The 15,397-nt window shown below is 35.2% G+C and overlaps 3 protein-coding genes across 3 annotated transcripts; 2 read left to right on the top strand and 1 right to left on the bottom strand.

Moving 5' to 3' along the window:
- Positions 1-102: 102 nt before the first annotated feature.
- On the top strand, positions 103-3,089 carry LOC101208470 (mitochondrial import inner membrane translocase subunit TIM14-1). Its single transcript, XM_004142388.3, has 3 exons — positions 103-434; positions 1,536-1,714; positions 2,392-3,089. Exons 1-3 carry the CDS (start codon positions 432-434, stop codon positions 2,546-2,548), a joined length of 339 nt encoding a protein of 112 aa, XP_004142436.1. The 5' UTR covers positions 103-431; the 3' UTR covers positions 2,549-3,089.
- Positions 3,090-5,343: 2,254 nt separating this feature from the next.
- Positions 5,344-12,549, top strand: LOC101221928 (mitochondrial substrate carrier family protein C). Its single transcript, XM_011657591.2, has 8 exons — positions 5,344-5,676; positions 5,775-6,944; positions 7,548-7,965; positions 8,908-9,052; positions 9,215-9,330; positions 9,423-9,501; positions 11,016-11,249; positions 11,748-12,549. The coding sequence occupies exons 2-8, from the start codon at positions 5,825-5,827 to the stop codon at positions 12,099-12,101; spliced, it is 2,466 nt and encodes an 821-aa protein (XP_011655893.1). The 5' UTR covers positions 5,344-5,676; positions 5,775-5,824; the 3' UTR covers positions 12,102-12,549.
- A 218-nt stretch (positions 12,550-12,767) lies between these two features.
- LOC101204220 (ATP synthase subunit d, mitochondrial) lies at positions 12,768-15,357 on the bottom strand. Its single transcript, XM_004142370.3, has 5 exons — positions 14,999-15,357; positions 14,047-14,128; positions 13,418-13,482; positions 13,252-13,338; positions 12,768-13,173 (listed from the first exon to the last, which is right to left on the bottom strand). Exons 1-5 carry the CDS (start codon positions 15,167-15,169, stop codon positions 13,072-13,074), a joined length of 507 nt encoding a protein of 168 aa, XP_004142418.1. The 5' UTR covers positions 15,170-15,357; the 3' UTR covers positions 12,768-13,071.
- Between the last annotated feature and the right edge of the window lie 40 nt (positions 15,358-15,397).

Genomic DNA, 15,397 nt, shown 5'->3' on the forward strand with positions numbered 1-15,397 from the left:
GTGCATGTATACACTTTTCTTTTCTACTTCTCAAACCTCTTCGTCTTTTTATGTTAATCAAATTAACTGAAAAAATATTGGCATTCTCTCTTCAGACACTTTATATTATCTTGAAGACATGTCCAACTAAAAAAATATTGAAACTATTTACCAAATTTGATCGTAAACACAAAATTAAATTACCTTGATTTAGTAATTTGTTGAAGACGAAGTATAAAATTGTAAATTTATTAGATCAACCCACTTTTAACAGAACATGAAAAACTCACCAATTTCATCATCATCGCCCCTGTATAGTGAAACCCGAAGGCGCTTTGCTTCGTCATTGTAATTCCGAGAATTGAGTTAGGTTTGCTTCGGACTGGGAAATTGGATCCGAATTTCTGAATGAAATTTCACATTCTCTCTTCTACCACTGCAATTTCACTCAAATGGTGAGCAAAATCTCTCTCTTTCTTTATGTTGCTTCAAACCTTTCCATCATTTCTCTTCCCTCATTTCTACGTTCTTATGATCCACACTTGTTTTTCTTTTGTGATGTCTGTTTAATTTTGATCCTTGCGAATAATTGGGGTTACTACTTGCTTCTTGTTGGACTTTTGTGTAAAAATCATTTCAATTTTGCCCTTGAAATTTTATTGTAAAGGGTACACTGTATTATTGTTTCTTGTTGCTCACATTTCGTTGGGACTTTATATCGCCTGGGTTTTGATTTTGGAGTCGTGGCCAAATTATTTTCATTCACGAATTTCAATTCGCGATTAAGTATCTCAATTTCATTGACTGGGTTTTATTTTCTGCTATCAAGCTTCTATGGAAGGCATTATATACTGAAATAGAATCAATGGCTCTTTCAATACTGATTATAGGGGTTGTTTTACAACACTTTTCTGTTGGTGGTAAACTTGAGAGTTAGGAGTGGGAAAGTGCTCCATTGGACATGTTTTGCTAATTGGCAGCATTCCACTATTCAATAAAATTGATTAGGATCATGGAGAAAGGAGATGAAACTGAATATTATTTTTCATGGTACTGACTGGGGAAGAATTAGAGAGCTCTTCCTCTGACAGACTTGGAGTATCTCAGATCATGGAGGGTTACTCTCTTTCTTACTTACATCCCCTAAAGAATCCCCGTTGGTTAAGTTCACCCTTTTATTCAATGACTCAGTTAGAAAAACGTGTCCTTCTAACTAGCTAGCTCGCAATTCTTTGATGAACAGTTATTATTTAATCCCATGAGTGTCGGTTACTAGACCTTTTTGTAATTATGAGCTTATTGTTATTCTCTTGGATTGAATCCCGTCTTTTAGCTTGTGTCATACCCCATTCCTTTTCATCGTGCTTGTTTTTTTTTTTATTACCGTTGTATATTCTTTTAATGAAATATAGTTTCTTTTCTGAAAAAAAAAGGAAGGGTATGGGTTTCAAGTTTTAATTCTACTAATTCGGATTTGTAAATGATGTTTATGTTCGACTGCGAGTTTCAAGTTCTGATGTTGCAATAAGACTAACAAACTTCTAGGTGTGGATTAGGCTACACCATTCCTTGCTGGCCTTGCAGTAGCTGCTGCAGCTCTTGCTGGTAGATACGGAATTAGAGCTTGGCAAGCATTCAAGACACGGCCACCACAAGCCAGATCACGCAAATTCTATGAAGGTGGTTTTAGTCCTACGATGACAAGAAGGGAAGCAGCTCTTATTCTTGGTATTAGGTAATCCAATCTCTTTAAGTTCATAATTTGGTGCAGTTTACTTGAGTAGTAGGGATCTTAAAAGCCATTCTGTTTCTTTAGAAAAAATCTAATGCAGTTAATGATCTCATCACATTCATATTTATATAACAGAATGTGATGTTCCAAATACGGTCATTTAGGAATATTTTCGTTCTTTCTAAGCCTTCTATTTTGGTCCACTGCCCCAGGCATTTATTAACATTGCCCTTAAAGAGAGATCAGATTTTTTGTTTCTTTATTCCCTTACATTTCATTGTTGAAACCTTGGGAAATGTATTATCTAGATCATTTGTTTTGATGGTAATAATCAGTTAGATAATAACAAGATTATTGGTTCTGATGTTTCATGAAGAGGTTGTGAAAGTACTTACTTTCTTTAGGATACATTTAGAAAGCAATGCTTCCATACGTGAGTTCTAGTTTCTATTGAAAAACATGGCAATGGCATTTCGATGTCCACTTGTACATATTGTTCTTATTCTCGAGAAAAACAAAAGAGCCACTGGTGGGCTTTATCTAACTTATCCACCATAAACATCTTGTTGAATAAAAAAACACTGAGAATGCATCTATATTATCAATTGCTTCATTCACTTCACGCCATTAAGTAGCTTATGTTGTAGGGATTGACAAAAGTTATCCTTGATGGTTAACAGAGAGAATGCAACTACCGATAAGATTAAGGAAGCACATAGAAGGGTTATGATTGCGAACCATCCTGATGCTGGTGGTAGCCATTATCTTGCTTCTAAGATCAATGAAGCCAAGGACGTGCTACTCGGAAAATCAAAAAGCAGCGGATCGCCATTTTAATGAGGTTTGCTGCTTGAATTTTAGGAACCCTGCAAAAAAGGGAAAAAAAAATTTCTTTTCCAAACGAAAGTTTAAACAATCTGCCAAACACTATGCTCACCAACCCGATTTTGTTTCCTTTAATCTGAGAAACAAGATACAATAGTTAGACTTGGACTTGATTTTAATGCTGAAAGGTCCCTAGAACATAAAAATAAGTAACGATTGTGAAGTCCATTCAACAATTGGAGTCAGGGAATAGTGTTGTCCTTCCATTGTATCATTCATTCGCTTATCTAATCTCTACGGGGACTAGTTATCCGAATGTGTTTTCTTTAGACATATTTCATTTTTCTATTTCCAGTCTCTATGTGATGTTGAATTTGTACAGCAACCTTTGTCAAGTTTGTGTTTTCTTTCTTTTCCTTATCAAGGATTATAGATTGTTTTATATTGTATTCTAGTCATTGGATTCTCAGAAATCTAACTGGAGAATTCTACGATGGATATATATATATATATTAGGAAATAGTCACAATCAAAAGGACTATCTTTGGGATCATAATTTTGAATTAAAGATATTGTTGCTTTGATTGGACATGAGCAATATTAGTTATTGACTTCGTTTTGCTTATCTCGAACAAGCTTGAGAACGACTTTTTTTTCAGTGTGCTGTTTTTATTTCTTTTATTACTATGTTTAGTTAATTGGCACGCTAAGTTAGAAGGATTCAAGCATTCGACTTCTTGTCGAGATATACGTAGTTCCAATGAGTTATGTTTTTGTTACCATTACATATGGGCATGATTTGAAAATTGATGTATTGTTTTGATAAAGTATGGTCGGTTATTTTAATTGACCACCGTCCTTCCAAGATATTTAAAAAAAGAAAAAAAATTCTCTTATATTTGATAGCTCCATTCTAGAAGTTCTTTCAACATCTCAACTGATGTGAGGAAAAAAAAATGAAAACCCCTTTGTGTTATGAACATATTCATTGAAAAGGATAATCCTCAAATGATAATTGTGTAGATCTTTTTTGTCTTCAACTCTACAATCCTCCACTTGTGATGGATGAGTTGTCATTTGGGATAAACTGAACAACAAACTAATAATCCAATAATTTTCTATCTTCTTAAAATAATCACTCATGATTAAACAAAACTACAAGTCAACTTCCTCATCTTTGAATAAATCCACTTAGACCCCTCTTTACGAAATGGAAATGGAAATAATTCTTCATATTATGTTCTGTTTAAGCAGTACTAGTTTTATGCTTATTGAAACTGGTTTGGAATCAAAATACAAAAATACACTCTAATTAATTCTTGTGTTCTAATAAGAAATTTACCATAATCATAATAATAATTACGAATTGAGATTCCTCATTTATCTAACAATAATTTTGTTGGAACATCATATTCTTCTAAATAAAAATATGGAAAATTGGAATGAATAACCATTTCAGTAATAATAATTAAGGATATAGCAAAATTTTAAAAAAATTACAAATATAGTAAAACTATCGCTGATAGACAGTGATATACCAATATTTGCAACATGGTCTATTGTTGATAGACTCGTAACATTTATAGAATTTAATAAATTTTGTTATATTTATAAATTTTTTAAAATATTGCTATATACTTAATCATTTTAAATTTAATTGCTAAATTTACGACTACAACCCATACGCATATTTAATATTTAATAAGTTAGGTTTGGTTGCTTTCTTCAAAATCATTATCCAAATAAGAAAATTGGTGATACGTGGAGCTCTCCCCGATAAAATATACTTTTTCTCCACTCACCTTCTCACACGTGGATCTTAATTCCATTTCTACACTTTCTTCTTCGGCGCATTAATTACCTTATTTTACCCCTCCTCCTCTATCCCAACTTTCCACATAAGCCCGGTAATTATTCTTTTACTTTCTAAAATTTTACTGCAATTCTTAAATTTTACCGCATCTCAATTTCCACCAACAACTCATTGACATTTCATTTATGTATTATCCAAACTTGTTATATAATCAATGAACGTACTTAGGTTTTTTTTTATATTAATAATAATTATATTTAATTAGTAATTAATGAAAACATTAAATTAAAAATGGGGGACCTGGATGCAAATAAGAAGAGTATTAAATGAAGATATGTCATGAGGATGTGGATAAGTATTAGAATAACTCATCCAAATTTATTAAAAAAGAGAAAGAAAAAGGGGACTGAGAGCCCAATGTTGAATCAAAGGTTACTCTCTCCCATCCTACAAGGCCCTTACGTCAGCTTTACCTCTTAGTTTTATCCCCAAACCCTTTCTTTTGAAAAGAGAAGAAAAAAGTTTGAATTCAAATTTATTGTCTAATGAATATTAGTGTTATTATTTAGTCAATTTTGAACCATGCATAGAATCTCTCTCGAGTATTTGACCTATGTATATTAACGGTTGAAAATTGGTTAAAAGTAGCAAAATTGATTAAATATTTATAAACTATAATAAAATTTTAGATTATATTAATAACAAACCTTTGAGAGCAGATGATATAATCGTTAAATCATATTGAATATATTGAGGTTATATTAAAAAGTTTTATATGAAGTTGAAGATTAAAATTTTGATTATTTGACACCATACGTTAGAAAGAAAATGATAAAATCAAAGGAGAGAGACTAATAAACCATTTACCATAAAAATTAAAATATATTTGTAATAATAATAATTATTTGTTTGGTTGAATAAATAGTTTTAGTTATTTCGAATAAAAATAAAAAATAAAAAATAAAAAATAAAAAAGGAAAGGAAAAATGATAGGCTTTGCAGTGTTCAACTGCTGGTTCCTTCTTCTTCTGCTTCGTCTGCCACTCGTCTCTCCTCAAACAAAGCTTAAACCAAAACCATTGCTCAAATTCCACTCCTCTTCTTTTCATCTTTCTTCCATTCTCTCTTTCAATGGCGACTTAGAACCTCTCCTCTCTCTCTCTCTCTCTCTCTCTCTATATATATATATATATTTCGACAAATGGATTGCTTTTGACCCCCTGCCGAAATGTGTGTTACGCTTCGATTTCAACTCCCTCTCTTTCTCTCTTATCGCTTTCCGATTCAATCATCCTCCTTTTCTTCAATCGCTCCTCCACACTCCCTGGTAATGTTTCTTCTCGATTTATTCACTCTCAATTTCATCTACTTTTCTTTGTTGTTTGTTTGAATGGTGTGTTTGGATTGCCGTTGTCTCTGGAGCAGTTCGGTGATTCCCACCCTTCCAAGTTTGTGTAGTTTAGGACTTGTTAGTAATGGTGTCTGCTAATGACCCAATCGAATCTTTTTTCAACTCGATTCAAGTTGTTAAAGAAGCGCTTTCTCCTGTCGAATTGGGCTTCCGGAAAGTAGCTAAGGATCTTGAGTACTGTTTTCCCGGGCATAAGAATGAGGAAAATTTCGTTAGATTGATTTTGCATCCTAAGGATGAGGATAAGCTCAGTGAAGGTGAGATCTGTGGTACGAAGAAGCGGGGTCCTTATGTCGCTGGGGATAAGCGGAAACAAGGTTTATCGATTAACGTTCCAGTAAAGGCTTTTTTGGGAAACTTCTCTCGGAAGTCGGTTAATTCGGAGGCTTCTGATACTGCATTGAAAGAGGAGGATTTGGGTAAGGAGGAGGCCTCTTGTGCCAACTGTTTGCAGTTTGCCGTCTCTTGGTCTTTGTTGGTTAACAATGTTGTTCAGGCTCTTCCCCGCCCTTTCAAAACAATTAAGAAACGATTACAGAAAACGGATGAGGAAGAAAAGATAGGTTTGTGCACGAAGCAAAAAGTTTCGCGTGAGTCAAAACAAAGGCAGAAAGAAAAGCAACATAAGAAACCATTTCAGGAAAGTTTGAAGCACGATGAAGGAAAACATGTGCCATTTGAGTGCTTAATAGGCTTTGTTTTTGACCAGTTGACACAGAATCTTCAAAAGTTTGATCTTGATGGGGCAGGATATGTTGATAAGAGCTATGATACTTCCCCACAGTCACCATTGGCCCCTCAGGTCGATCGTTTCAAGGCTGTGGCAAACATTTGGGAAGGTCGAAAAGCAGAAGTAAATGGGTTTTTTGGGAACTTGAGGTTTGCAAGAGTTGGAGGTGTTCCTTCAGGCATAGTGGGAGTCAGTTCTTCTGTGAACGAGGGGGACGATGGGGTCTCTGCTCAGAGTAGGGAAGAAACTAGTGGCATTTCGCCACAGAAACTAGCGAGTGGTATCCTTAGCATTCCACTTTCTAATGTTGAACGCTTGAGATCCACATTATCTACCGTGTCATTGACCGAGCTTATTGAGCTTTTACCACACGTAGGGCGGTCTTCTAAAGATTATCCTGACAAAAAGAAATTGATATCAGTTCAGGACTTCTTCAGATACACAGAGGCTGAAGGTATGCTCAATCAGTTCATATTCTTTTGCACTAAACATAGTACTTCAGGATTAAAGCTATTTGTTGTAATTATCTTGCCATCCTTATGTTTTTAATTGAATAATATGTACATTGAGGCAGCTCTCTTTGATATTTCTTTATCATGTTCTTCTTGGAACTTTTACCTTAGAGCGAGGAGATGAATTTATATCAAGGAAAATCCAGGGATCTAACAGATTTGTTAAGAACTAGTCAACTTTTATGTTTCTTTTTGATTGAATTTAGCTCGTGGCCATGGTTTTAGTGAGTTTCTGTTTTGTCACATCAAGGAACACAATTAAAAATCTTCCTTTCCAATGATAAGTACTGATCTCCAATGGCCATAACTGAAAAATTGATGTAGTTTGTCTTTTGATATCGATAGTACTTTGTGTGGAAAGTAGATATTCTCCAAGTAATTTCACCTTCTCTCCTTCCCCTTTCTGGGGTTCTTATTTTCTTCTTGGGCACACATGATCGATATGTATTTATGTCATGCTCTCCTACTAACACCCCCAATGGTCCATAAGTTTATGCACTTAATTCAAGGGGTAAAAGGTTTACCAACTTAATGCTCTTACGCAGGAAGGAGATTTTTTGAGGAGTTGGACAGGGACGGTGATGGCCAAGTGACTATGGAGGATCTTGAAATTGCAATTAGAAAGAGAAAATTGCCCAAACGATATGCTAGGGAGTTCATGAATCGCACTAGAAGTCACATATTTTCGAAGTCATTTGGTTGGAAGCAATTTTTGTCCTTCATGGAACAGAAGGAACCAACCATTCTACGTGCATACACTTCTCTCTGTCTGAGCAAGTCAGGGACTTTGCAAAAAAGTGAAATATTGGCATCACTTAAGAATGCTGGACTCCCTGCCAATGAAGACAATGCTGTTGCTATGATGCGATTTCTAAATGCAGACACTGAAGAATCTATATCATATGGACATTTTCGAAATTTTATGTTGCTTCTTCCTTCAGATCGACTGCAAGAAGATCCACGGTAAGATCAGTTTTTCATTTGTGATTCTAAGGTCATCTCGTCGTCATATTTTTTGGCACTTGCTTGAGATTCTTTCAAATTTAAATATAAGAAAGAAAGGGGAAAAAGAGCTTTTATTATTACTATTATTCTTTTTTGTTGTAATCATGGAGTAATTGAAGCTTATTATCCGAAAAGAGACGACTTAGTCTGCTCGGGCAATATATATTTTCTTGAGATAATCATATGATGTGCATGGTTAAAATGGTACCTGGTGTAAGAATTTTTTGTATTTATTCTAATTGATCGCTAGGAAGAATCATCTCAAGTGAGTCAATATCTATGTATTTAGGAACAGTAAATGTCGATGTGTTGGCTGCATTTTAGAGTTTTTATTTTATATATTCCAAGACCCCCTCGTGGTAAATATAAATTAGACATTTATGATGACCATTGGTCTTTTTACCTATCATGCAACCTAATTACCATTGACGTTGTTTCCTGATTGTGTTTTCCTTTTTAAACAAAAAAAAAAAAAAATCTGTTTATTGGATGGAAAGACCAACCTTCATTTAGTATAAAAGTATAACTGGAAAAAGGTTATGAGAAACAAACCTAGAGCCAGAAACTTACTGGGGACTCTAGTTGTTGAGAATTAACATTATAGAGTAATTACAAGCATTACAACTGCTCTACTTTGTGCTTTTAGTCATAATTATATGATATCTTAATTTAAACCCTTAAAGTTATATGGTCCATCTTTTTTGGCTATTTTTCTTTTGTCATATGTGTACGTTGCTACTGTACATAAAATTGGAATATTGGTCATAAAATGGTCAAGTTATACTATTTGAGGTAGCTGATGCTTATTACCTGCTAATCTTTATATTGACTATGAATTTAGGATTTATTTATGATCTTCCAAGATTTTTAACATTGTAACTTCTTTAATAATTGATACAGGAGTATCTGGTTTGAAGCTGCTACAGTTGTTGCCGTTCCACCACCTGTGGAAATACCTGCTGGCAGCGTTCTAAGATCTGCATTGGCTGGGGGTCTTTCTTGTGCTTTGTCTACTTCTTTAATGTTCCCAATCGATACAATTAAGGCAAATTCTTTGAACCAATTTTAGTACCTCTTGCTTAAATTTTTTCTACTTGTCCAATTACAGTATACTTTGCTAAGGAAAATATTTTTCTACTTGGATGTTGATGGATTGATCTGTTCTCAACATGCTCATCTTGAGTTTTTTCTTTTTCATGGTTTTTAGACTCGAGTACAGGCATCAACATTGCCTTTCCCTGAAATCATATCCAGGATTCCACAGATTGGTGTGCAAGGTCTATACCGTGGCTCAATTCCAGCCATTCTAGGACAATTTTCAAGGTTATTTTCTTTTCACCAAAGCAACATCAATTGGAATTTTTTTATGTGCCATATTGATATCAAACTCTTGACGCTTCACTTTAATATTGTAGTCATGGTCTGCGAACTGGAATATTTGAAGCTACTAAGCTTCTTTTGATAAATGTAGCCCCAACACTCCCAGATATACAGGTGATTTTTAGACTTCTCTGTATGTTTATCATTTTTTATTTACTTTTGATTAATGTCGACAAAGTTACAAAGGAAGCTTAAGGAAAAACTGAACTTTTTGGAAAGATTCAGCCAGCCATAGGAACATTAGGTTGAATTTGATTTTACTCTATAACTTCTCCCCCAAATTTTGTTTTCGAATTTCTTCCTTTTCTAATCATTTTGGAAGTAGAAAAAATATCTCATTTTAGGGTTGGAACCTGTACTAGATTTAAGTATGATGCATACTAGGGATGGCTACTGTGACTTAAAAAAATACCAAAAGACATCGGGATGTTTACCAGCTACTACCAAATACTTCAATACTTCGGGTTCATGAGGGAATCTGAACAACCATTTCCCACAAGAACAACATTGCTCATCATATGTATGTTTCCCATGCCACACCTCCATCGATTCTCAATGATGAAACAAACGGTGGAATCATTGGGTGAGAGCCATTCCTCAAATCCTCCATATCCTCTCAAATCGCTATATAATTCCTTGTTTTCTTAATACTTTTAGCTAACTTGGTACCCATTTTAAACATGTGAATCAAAAGGTAGGAATCCAATTCAAGATGAATTGCATCACACGTCCTTTGAAGAGACTTCTCTATATACTGAGCCTGGTCTTGATCTTTTCTGTAGACAGTTGCTTTTTATTTTTCTTATGCCCTTCCTCTTTGTTATTTTATTTGGCTGTTCAAATATATTTTTTGAAATAGAGACAAGCCTCTTTATTGGGACTAATGCTCAAAGTACAAGAGTAATATACTAAGAGCAAAATAGGAAAAAGACAAAGCCAACCAAACAAACTAAACAAAGACGAACCCAGACAAAACATTAAAAGTGGTGGGTATGACATGCATCTTCATGTATCCCTATGGCATGCACAACTTGCGCTCATAAAATTTAAATGCCTCAATGGAGATATTAATATAAGATCTTCATATATCTTTTCAATCCTCATATCATCTTTCTTTGTGGCATAAGATAGTATCCTCCACGTATCTTGTAGGTTGGAAAACTATGGGTTGTTTTAGGTCCTTTATTTTGATTATACATAAACTCACCATCGCTGCTAGTTTATCTGCTTGATAAACTGGCTAATGTTTTATGGGCAAGTTGTTATATGACATAGATAAGTGAGGTATTCTTGTGTACATGCTAATCCTTGGGGAATCTGACACTTAGTCTCCCGTGTATTGTCATACTCGGTAAAGAAATCAAATAAATACAAAGGTAAATCTTGAAAATGACATGGTTATATATTTCGGTACAATCTCAAAGCTCTCCTTGAAAATGTACAAAATATTAAAAACTATTACTCAACTGTCTGTCATGAAAGCTATCATATGCACTCTTCTGCATAAGATGTACCAACATTACAGACTCATCGACCACTTTTTTTTTTTCATTCAATTTAAGACGTGTTCTGCGATTTATTATGATAAACCATGGTTCTTATATTGCAAATGACATCATTTCTTGTAGGTGCAATCCCTTGCATCATTCTGGAGTACATTTTTAGGGACTGCAGTGCGGATCCCATGTGAGGTATTGAAGCAGAGGTTGCAGGCAGGTCTCTTTGACAATGTTGGTCAGGCCATTCTGGGGACTTGGAACCAAGATGGCCTAAAGGGATTCTTCCGTGGAACTGGTGCCACTCTTTGTAGGGAAGTTCCGTTCTATGTTGCCGGCATGGGACTTTATGCGGAATCCAAAAAGGTGTGTAATTGTATTCTATCTCTCAATCTCTTTTCAAAATCTTTCATTACATTTTTAATGTAGCAATCCTCTTTTGCAGTCTATTTACCCGTGATTTTTACAACCATGGTCAGGCCTAAGGAAATTCTTAAACAAATGGCTTGAAAATATGAGTTCACCACCACCTAATCCATCTTTCTAGGAAACTGGAAGACAGCTTGGCCTAGGACTTATTATATTAAGTCACCTATTTCTGAATTTTAACCGTATCATTAAGCTTCCACATCAATCCGTAGTTTATACAAAGATTTAATCTTTTTTTTTCATTTTTTTTTTTTATTCTTTACCTCTCAAAATTGCCACAGCCATATTTTCCATAACCATGAGGCAGCTTCTCATATCTACTAAGTAGGAAAATCCATAACGTGATAAAATAACCACCAACCACTAGTTATAATGAGACAGTTATGTATTTGCAATGTTGAGTCATTGACATGTTCTTTATTGTTTGTTCAAAAGGCTGTTGAGAAACTTCTTTCACGAGAACTTGAGCCATGGGAAACAATTGCAGTTGGAGCATTGTCAGGCGGGCTAGCTGCTGTTGTTACAACACCTTTCGATGTGATGAAGACAAGAATGATGACAGCTCAAGGTCGATCAGTGTCAATGTCATTTGTTTTCGTTACAATTCTTCGCCACGAAGGCCCCATCGGCTTGTTCAAAGGAGCACTTCCCAGGTTCTTCTGGATCGCTCCTTTGGGCGCCATGAACTTTGCAGGCTACGAACTAGCAAGGAAAGCAATGGACAAAAATGAGGAGGTAGCAGCAGCTGATCAATTGTCTCAAAAGAAAGCAGCAGCTGGTTCTGCTTAAAATCCTCACTCCCCCATTCTCTTTGGATGGATGAATCCCTTCATAAAGGCTGTGGTTTCGAGGCGTCTTCTTGTCCACGTAAAACCCGCACTCTCTCCCTCTGGTTGTTCTGAGTTTTCTTTTTCCTCACTATATTTTTACAGAAAAAAAATCAGTTGGATGAATTTTCATCTGTCGACATCACTGCCATTTCCTTCAAGACTAGATGTTTCTTTCAAGTTTCATTTCAGACCTTTCTTAGCTTTTCAATTTTTCTGTGTAGACATTTGAGCTTCCCTTTATTCTGGCAATTTAGATATAAATATCTTTATATATAAAATACATGCCCAATGTATTTTGCTCATAAACTTACCAAGGTCCACATTTTTGTACATTTATGCCACCCAACCTCTTTGTTTCCCAACATCGTCTTCCTTGAATATCTATATAGATTTGTATCATTAATGTACATATATCGCTGGATCAAATTTCTGCTTGATTGCTCATAAAAGAAATATGAAGTTGATAATAAATACATTACATTGTTTATCTATGTCGTTTTGATGTTGTTGGGTTTGAAAATTAACTCTGTATTTGTATATTTGGATCAATTCTAATCATGAGATTGTATTGCAACAACCAAACAGTTGAACTCCATGAATTTAAAGCTTTGCAACATAACATCTCTTTATCGATCTCAAAATAATAGAGAAAGCCAATATAATCTTATTATATAAAAAATGCATTCTCCATGATAATGTACCTTAAGAGTTATTTGGAACTCTCACAATATCATTTCAAGGAAAAAAAAAGACTCAGTTTCTCTAATCAATTTCGTCACCATGGTTTTGAAAGCAAACGCAACCAAATTGCGGAGGAACTATCTGGTTTGTTTTATTACTGACTAAACATCTGCAGCAAAACAAGTCCCGGAAGATTCATGAAATTAAATTCTGAAACTTTGGTTCTTCAACCAACCTTAACTTCCAAATCAATAGCCCCAGTAGTCATTTCGGATTTCATCGTCAAACTTCTTCCTCAGCTCGGGATGCTTCTCAAAGTATTCATCAGCAGTCATGGTGCAGATCTTTTTCTGATGAGAATAAAGTAATAGGTTGTGAGAATTCGTTTCTGCAAAATTGGAAATCAAATGAGCTTTTCTTTTCCATACCTTCATTTCTTGAACTTCAGCAATCTCCTTCTCCAACCGCTCAGACTCCTTTAGGGATTTTGCTTCAGCTTCCTTCAATTCTACCAGCTGCCATATAAACAAATGAATGAGGCACCTTGGCAGAGAGCCATACAGACAGATCTACTTGAATGTAAATGGTGCTTACCAATGCATCAAATTTAGGCTTGTACTGTGGAGTCACTGTGTCTACGAACTTGGGGATCTCAATGCCTAAAAAGGAAGCAGATCAATCGACCCGTAATGCATAGGAAAAGGCAAGAAATCATAAGGGCATTGCTTCGTACTCTAATGACAATCCATGGTTCTGAGTCCCATTCTATAAGTGGGAGATGTGAGGGAGTGAAAGATAATTCATAGCCAGCCATCTTATTTATCAAGCAAATTGCATTATCATAACAGGATTTGGGCCAATTAGAACAAGAGTTTCAGAAAACTTCAAGGTTCTATTATATGCGATTAAAAGGCAAAATGTGCTTCAATAAAATTAATGTTGTAAATACTTCGATCACAAAATTTCAGTATTAGGGTGTGTGAAACATCCACGGAGCTAAAGGGGCCACTTAAAAATAATAGTGATTGATTCACTGATTGCCCTAGTCGTCAAACACAAAAATCTCAAATTATACCATGTATGTATATGATCTTTGAAGACTGGAGAATTAGAGAAGTATCAGAAGCAACCATGTGCTAAAAAATCGCAATATTGCCTAGTGTAAATATCACACAGAGAAGTCGGAATATGAACTCCATATGACATGTGAATTAAAAGCATACCGTCATAAGCCTCTTTGTACATGTCCACCAAGCGGGAACCAATTCCCTTTCTGTAATATTCCCAGTCTATGGGCTCTGGTTCCTACACATTTTTGGCAAAGTCAATAAGGAAGCAATTTTCATTAATAGAGTAGTTCTTCATAAAGGAAAAAAGAATTCAATCCCTCCCTCGTGAGAGGAAAATTTCACTTCATCAACGCCAATACAACGCAATTAAAAGCATTCCTCAGTCATTCATACGATCAACTTGATAGAAAAGAAAATCAGAAAATTACAGGGTCATCTTTATGAGCAATCGATTTAGCTTTCCAATTGCACTTCTTTTTCAAACACACAGGAGCGATTAAAACCGATAACTCATAAGAGAAGTGCTGACATCTTACTATTTGAGCCATGTTCCAACACTCCAATTTGCACTTGAACTATATGCAATAAGTAATCCATACCTGATATAGTAGCTGATACAATAGTCATATAAAATAGAAATGTCCAACTAAGTTTACCGAAGACATTGTGGTTGCTCCAATAAAGAATTATATAGCCTCTTCTTATCCTCTGATGCATATAACATTATCTGGATCCGAACAAGTTCGAAACATTTCCTTGATAACAAGAAACATTTTTGATAACAAGAAACATTTTTTATTTCCAAATTCCAATTCCATTCTGATTCCTCAATCAGACAGACCAAAACTAAATCAACAGCAGCCTCTCAAGCCCACAAAATACGACACATTACGATTCTCAGTTATCAATACACCGAGATGAAAATCAAACCAGATTTACACGAAATGAAGACCAAAATAAACACAAGCACAAAAATTCCTAAAATAAAAACAATTAAAATAAGAAACATCCAAGCCAAACAAAATCGCAAAAGAAGAGAGATCTTGCAGAGAAGAACATAAGAAGAGAGAAAAAAAAGAGAGAAAGAAATTGGAATCTTCGGGACCTGGCTGAATTTAGTCTGGAGGGCTGAGTTAACCTCCTCGAAGGCTCGGCGAAGGGATGAGAACTCCTTTCGAGCTTCATCGGAGACCAAAAGCTTGGCCATGCCATCCCAATCGATATTTTTGGATGCTTTGAAGGCAACATCGGTGACTTTCTTGATGGTACCGCTCATTTTCTAAACTCTTGTATCTCAGATTTTAGCAAAGGAAAGAAGAAGAAGAAGAAGAAGAAGAAGAAGAGAATGAATGTGAAGGCAACTGATTTCCCTTCGTTGTTGAGAGCTCAAAACACAGATATCGGCGTCTATTGTTCTCCTGCCTTTTGCCTCAAAATGACTCGTTCAGAATCCAGGCCTCCTTCTCTCTCCCTTTTGGGCCCAGGCCCATCATCACCTCATCAT

Source organism: Cucumis sativus, chromosome 5, assembly GCF_000004075.3.
Source record: "Cucumis sativus cultivar 9930 chromosome 5, Cucumber_9930_V3, whole genome shotgun sequence".
NCBI lineage: Eukaryota > Viridiplantae > Streptophyta > Magnoliopsida > Cucurbitales > Cucurbitaceae > Cucumis > Cucumis sativus.

Coding starts and splice junctions, on each gene's coding strand:
- LOC101208470 (XM_004142388.3), top strand. Junction 1,715..2,391: donor GCTCTTATTCTTGGTATTAG/GTAATCCAATCT, acceptor GATGGTTAACAG/AGAGAATGCAACTACCGATA.
- LOC101221928 (XM_011657591.2), top strand. CDS start 5,825: ATGGTGTCTGCTAATGACCCAATCGAATCTTTTTTCAACTCGATTCAA. Junction 9,053..9,214: donor TCCCAATCGATACAATTAAG/GCAAATTCTTTG, acceptor CATGGTTTTTAG/ACTCGAGTACAGGCATCAAC. Junction 11,250..11,747: donor TTTATGCGGAATCCAAAAAG/GTGTGTAATTGT, acceptor TTTGTTCAAAAG/GCTGTTGAGAAACTTCTTTC.
- LOC101204220 (XM_004142370.3), bottom strand. CDS start 15,169: ATGAGCGGTACCATCAAGAAAGTCACCGATGTTGCCTTCAAAGCATCC. Junction 13,483..14,046: donor GTACAAAGAGGCTTATGACG/GTATGCTTTTAA, acceptor CTTCCTTTTTAG/GCATTGAGATCCCCAAGTTC. Junction 13,339..13,417: donor AGCCTAAATTTGATGCATTG/GTAAGCACCATT, acceptor TTTATATGGCAG/CTGGTAGAATTGAAGGAAGC.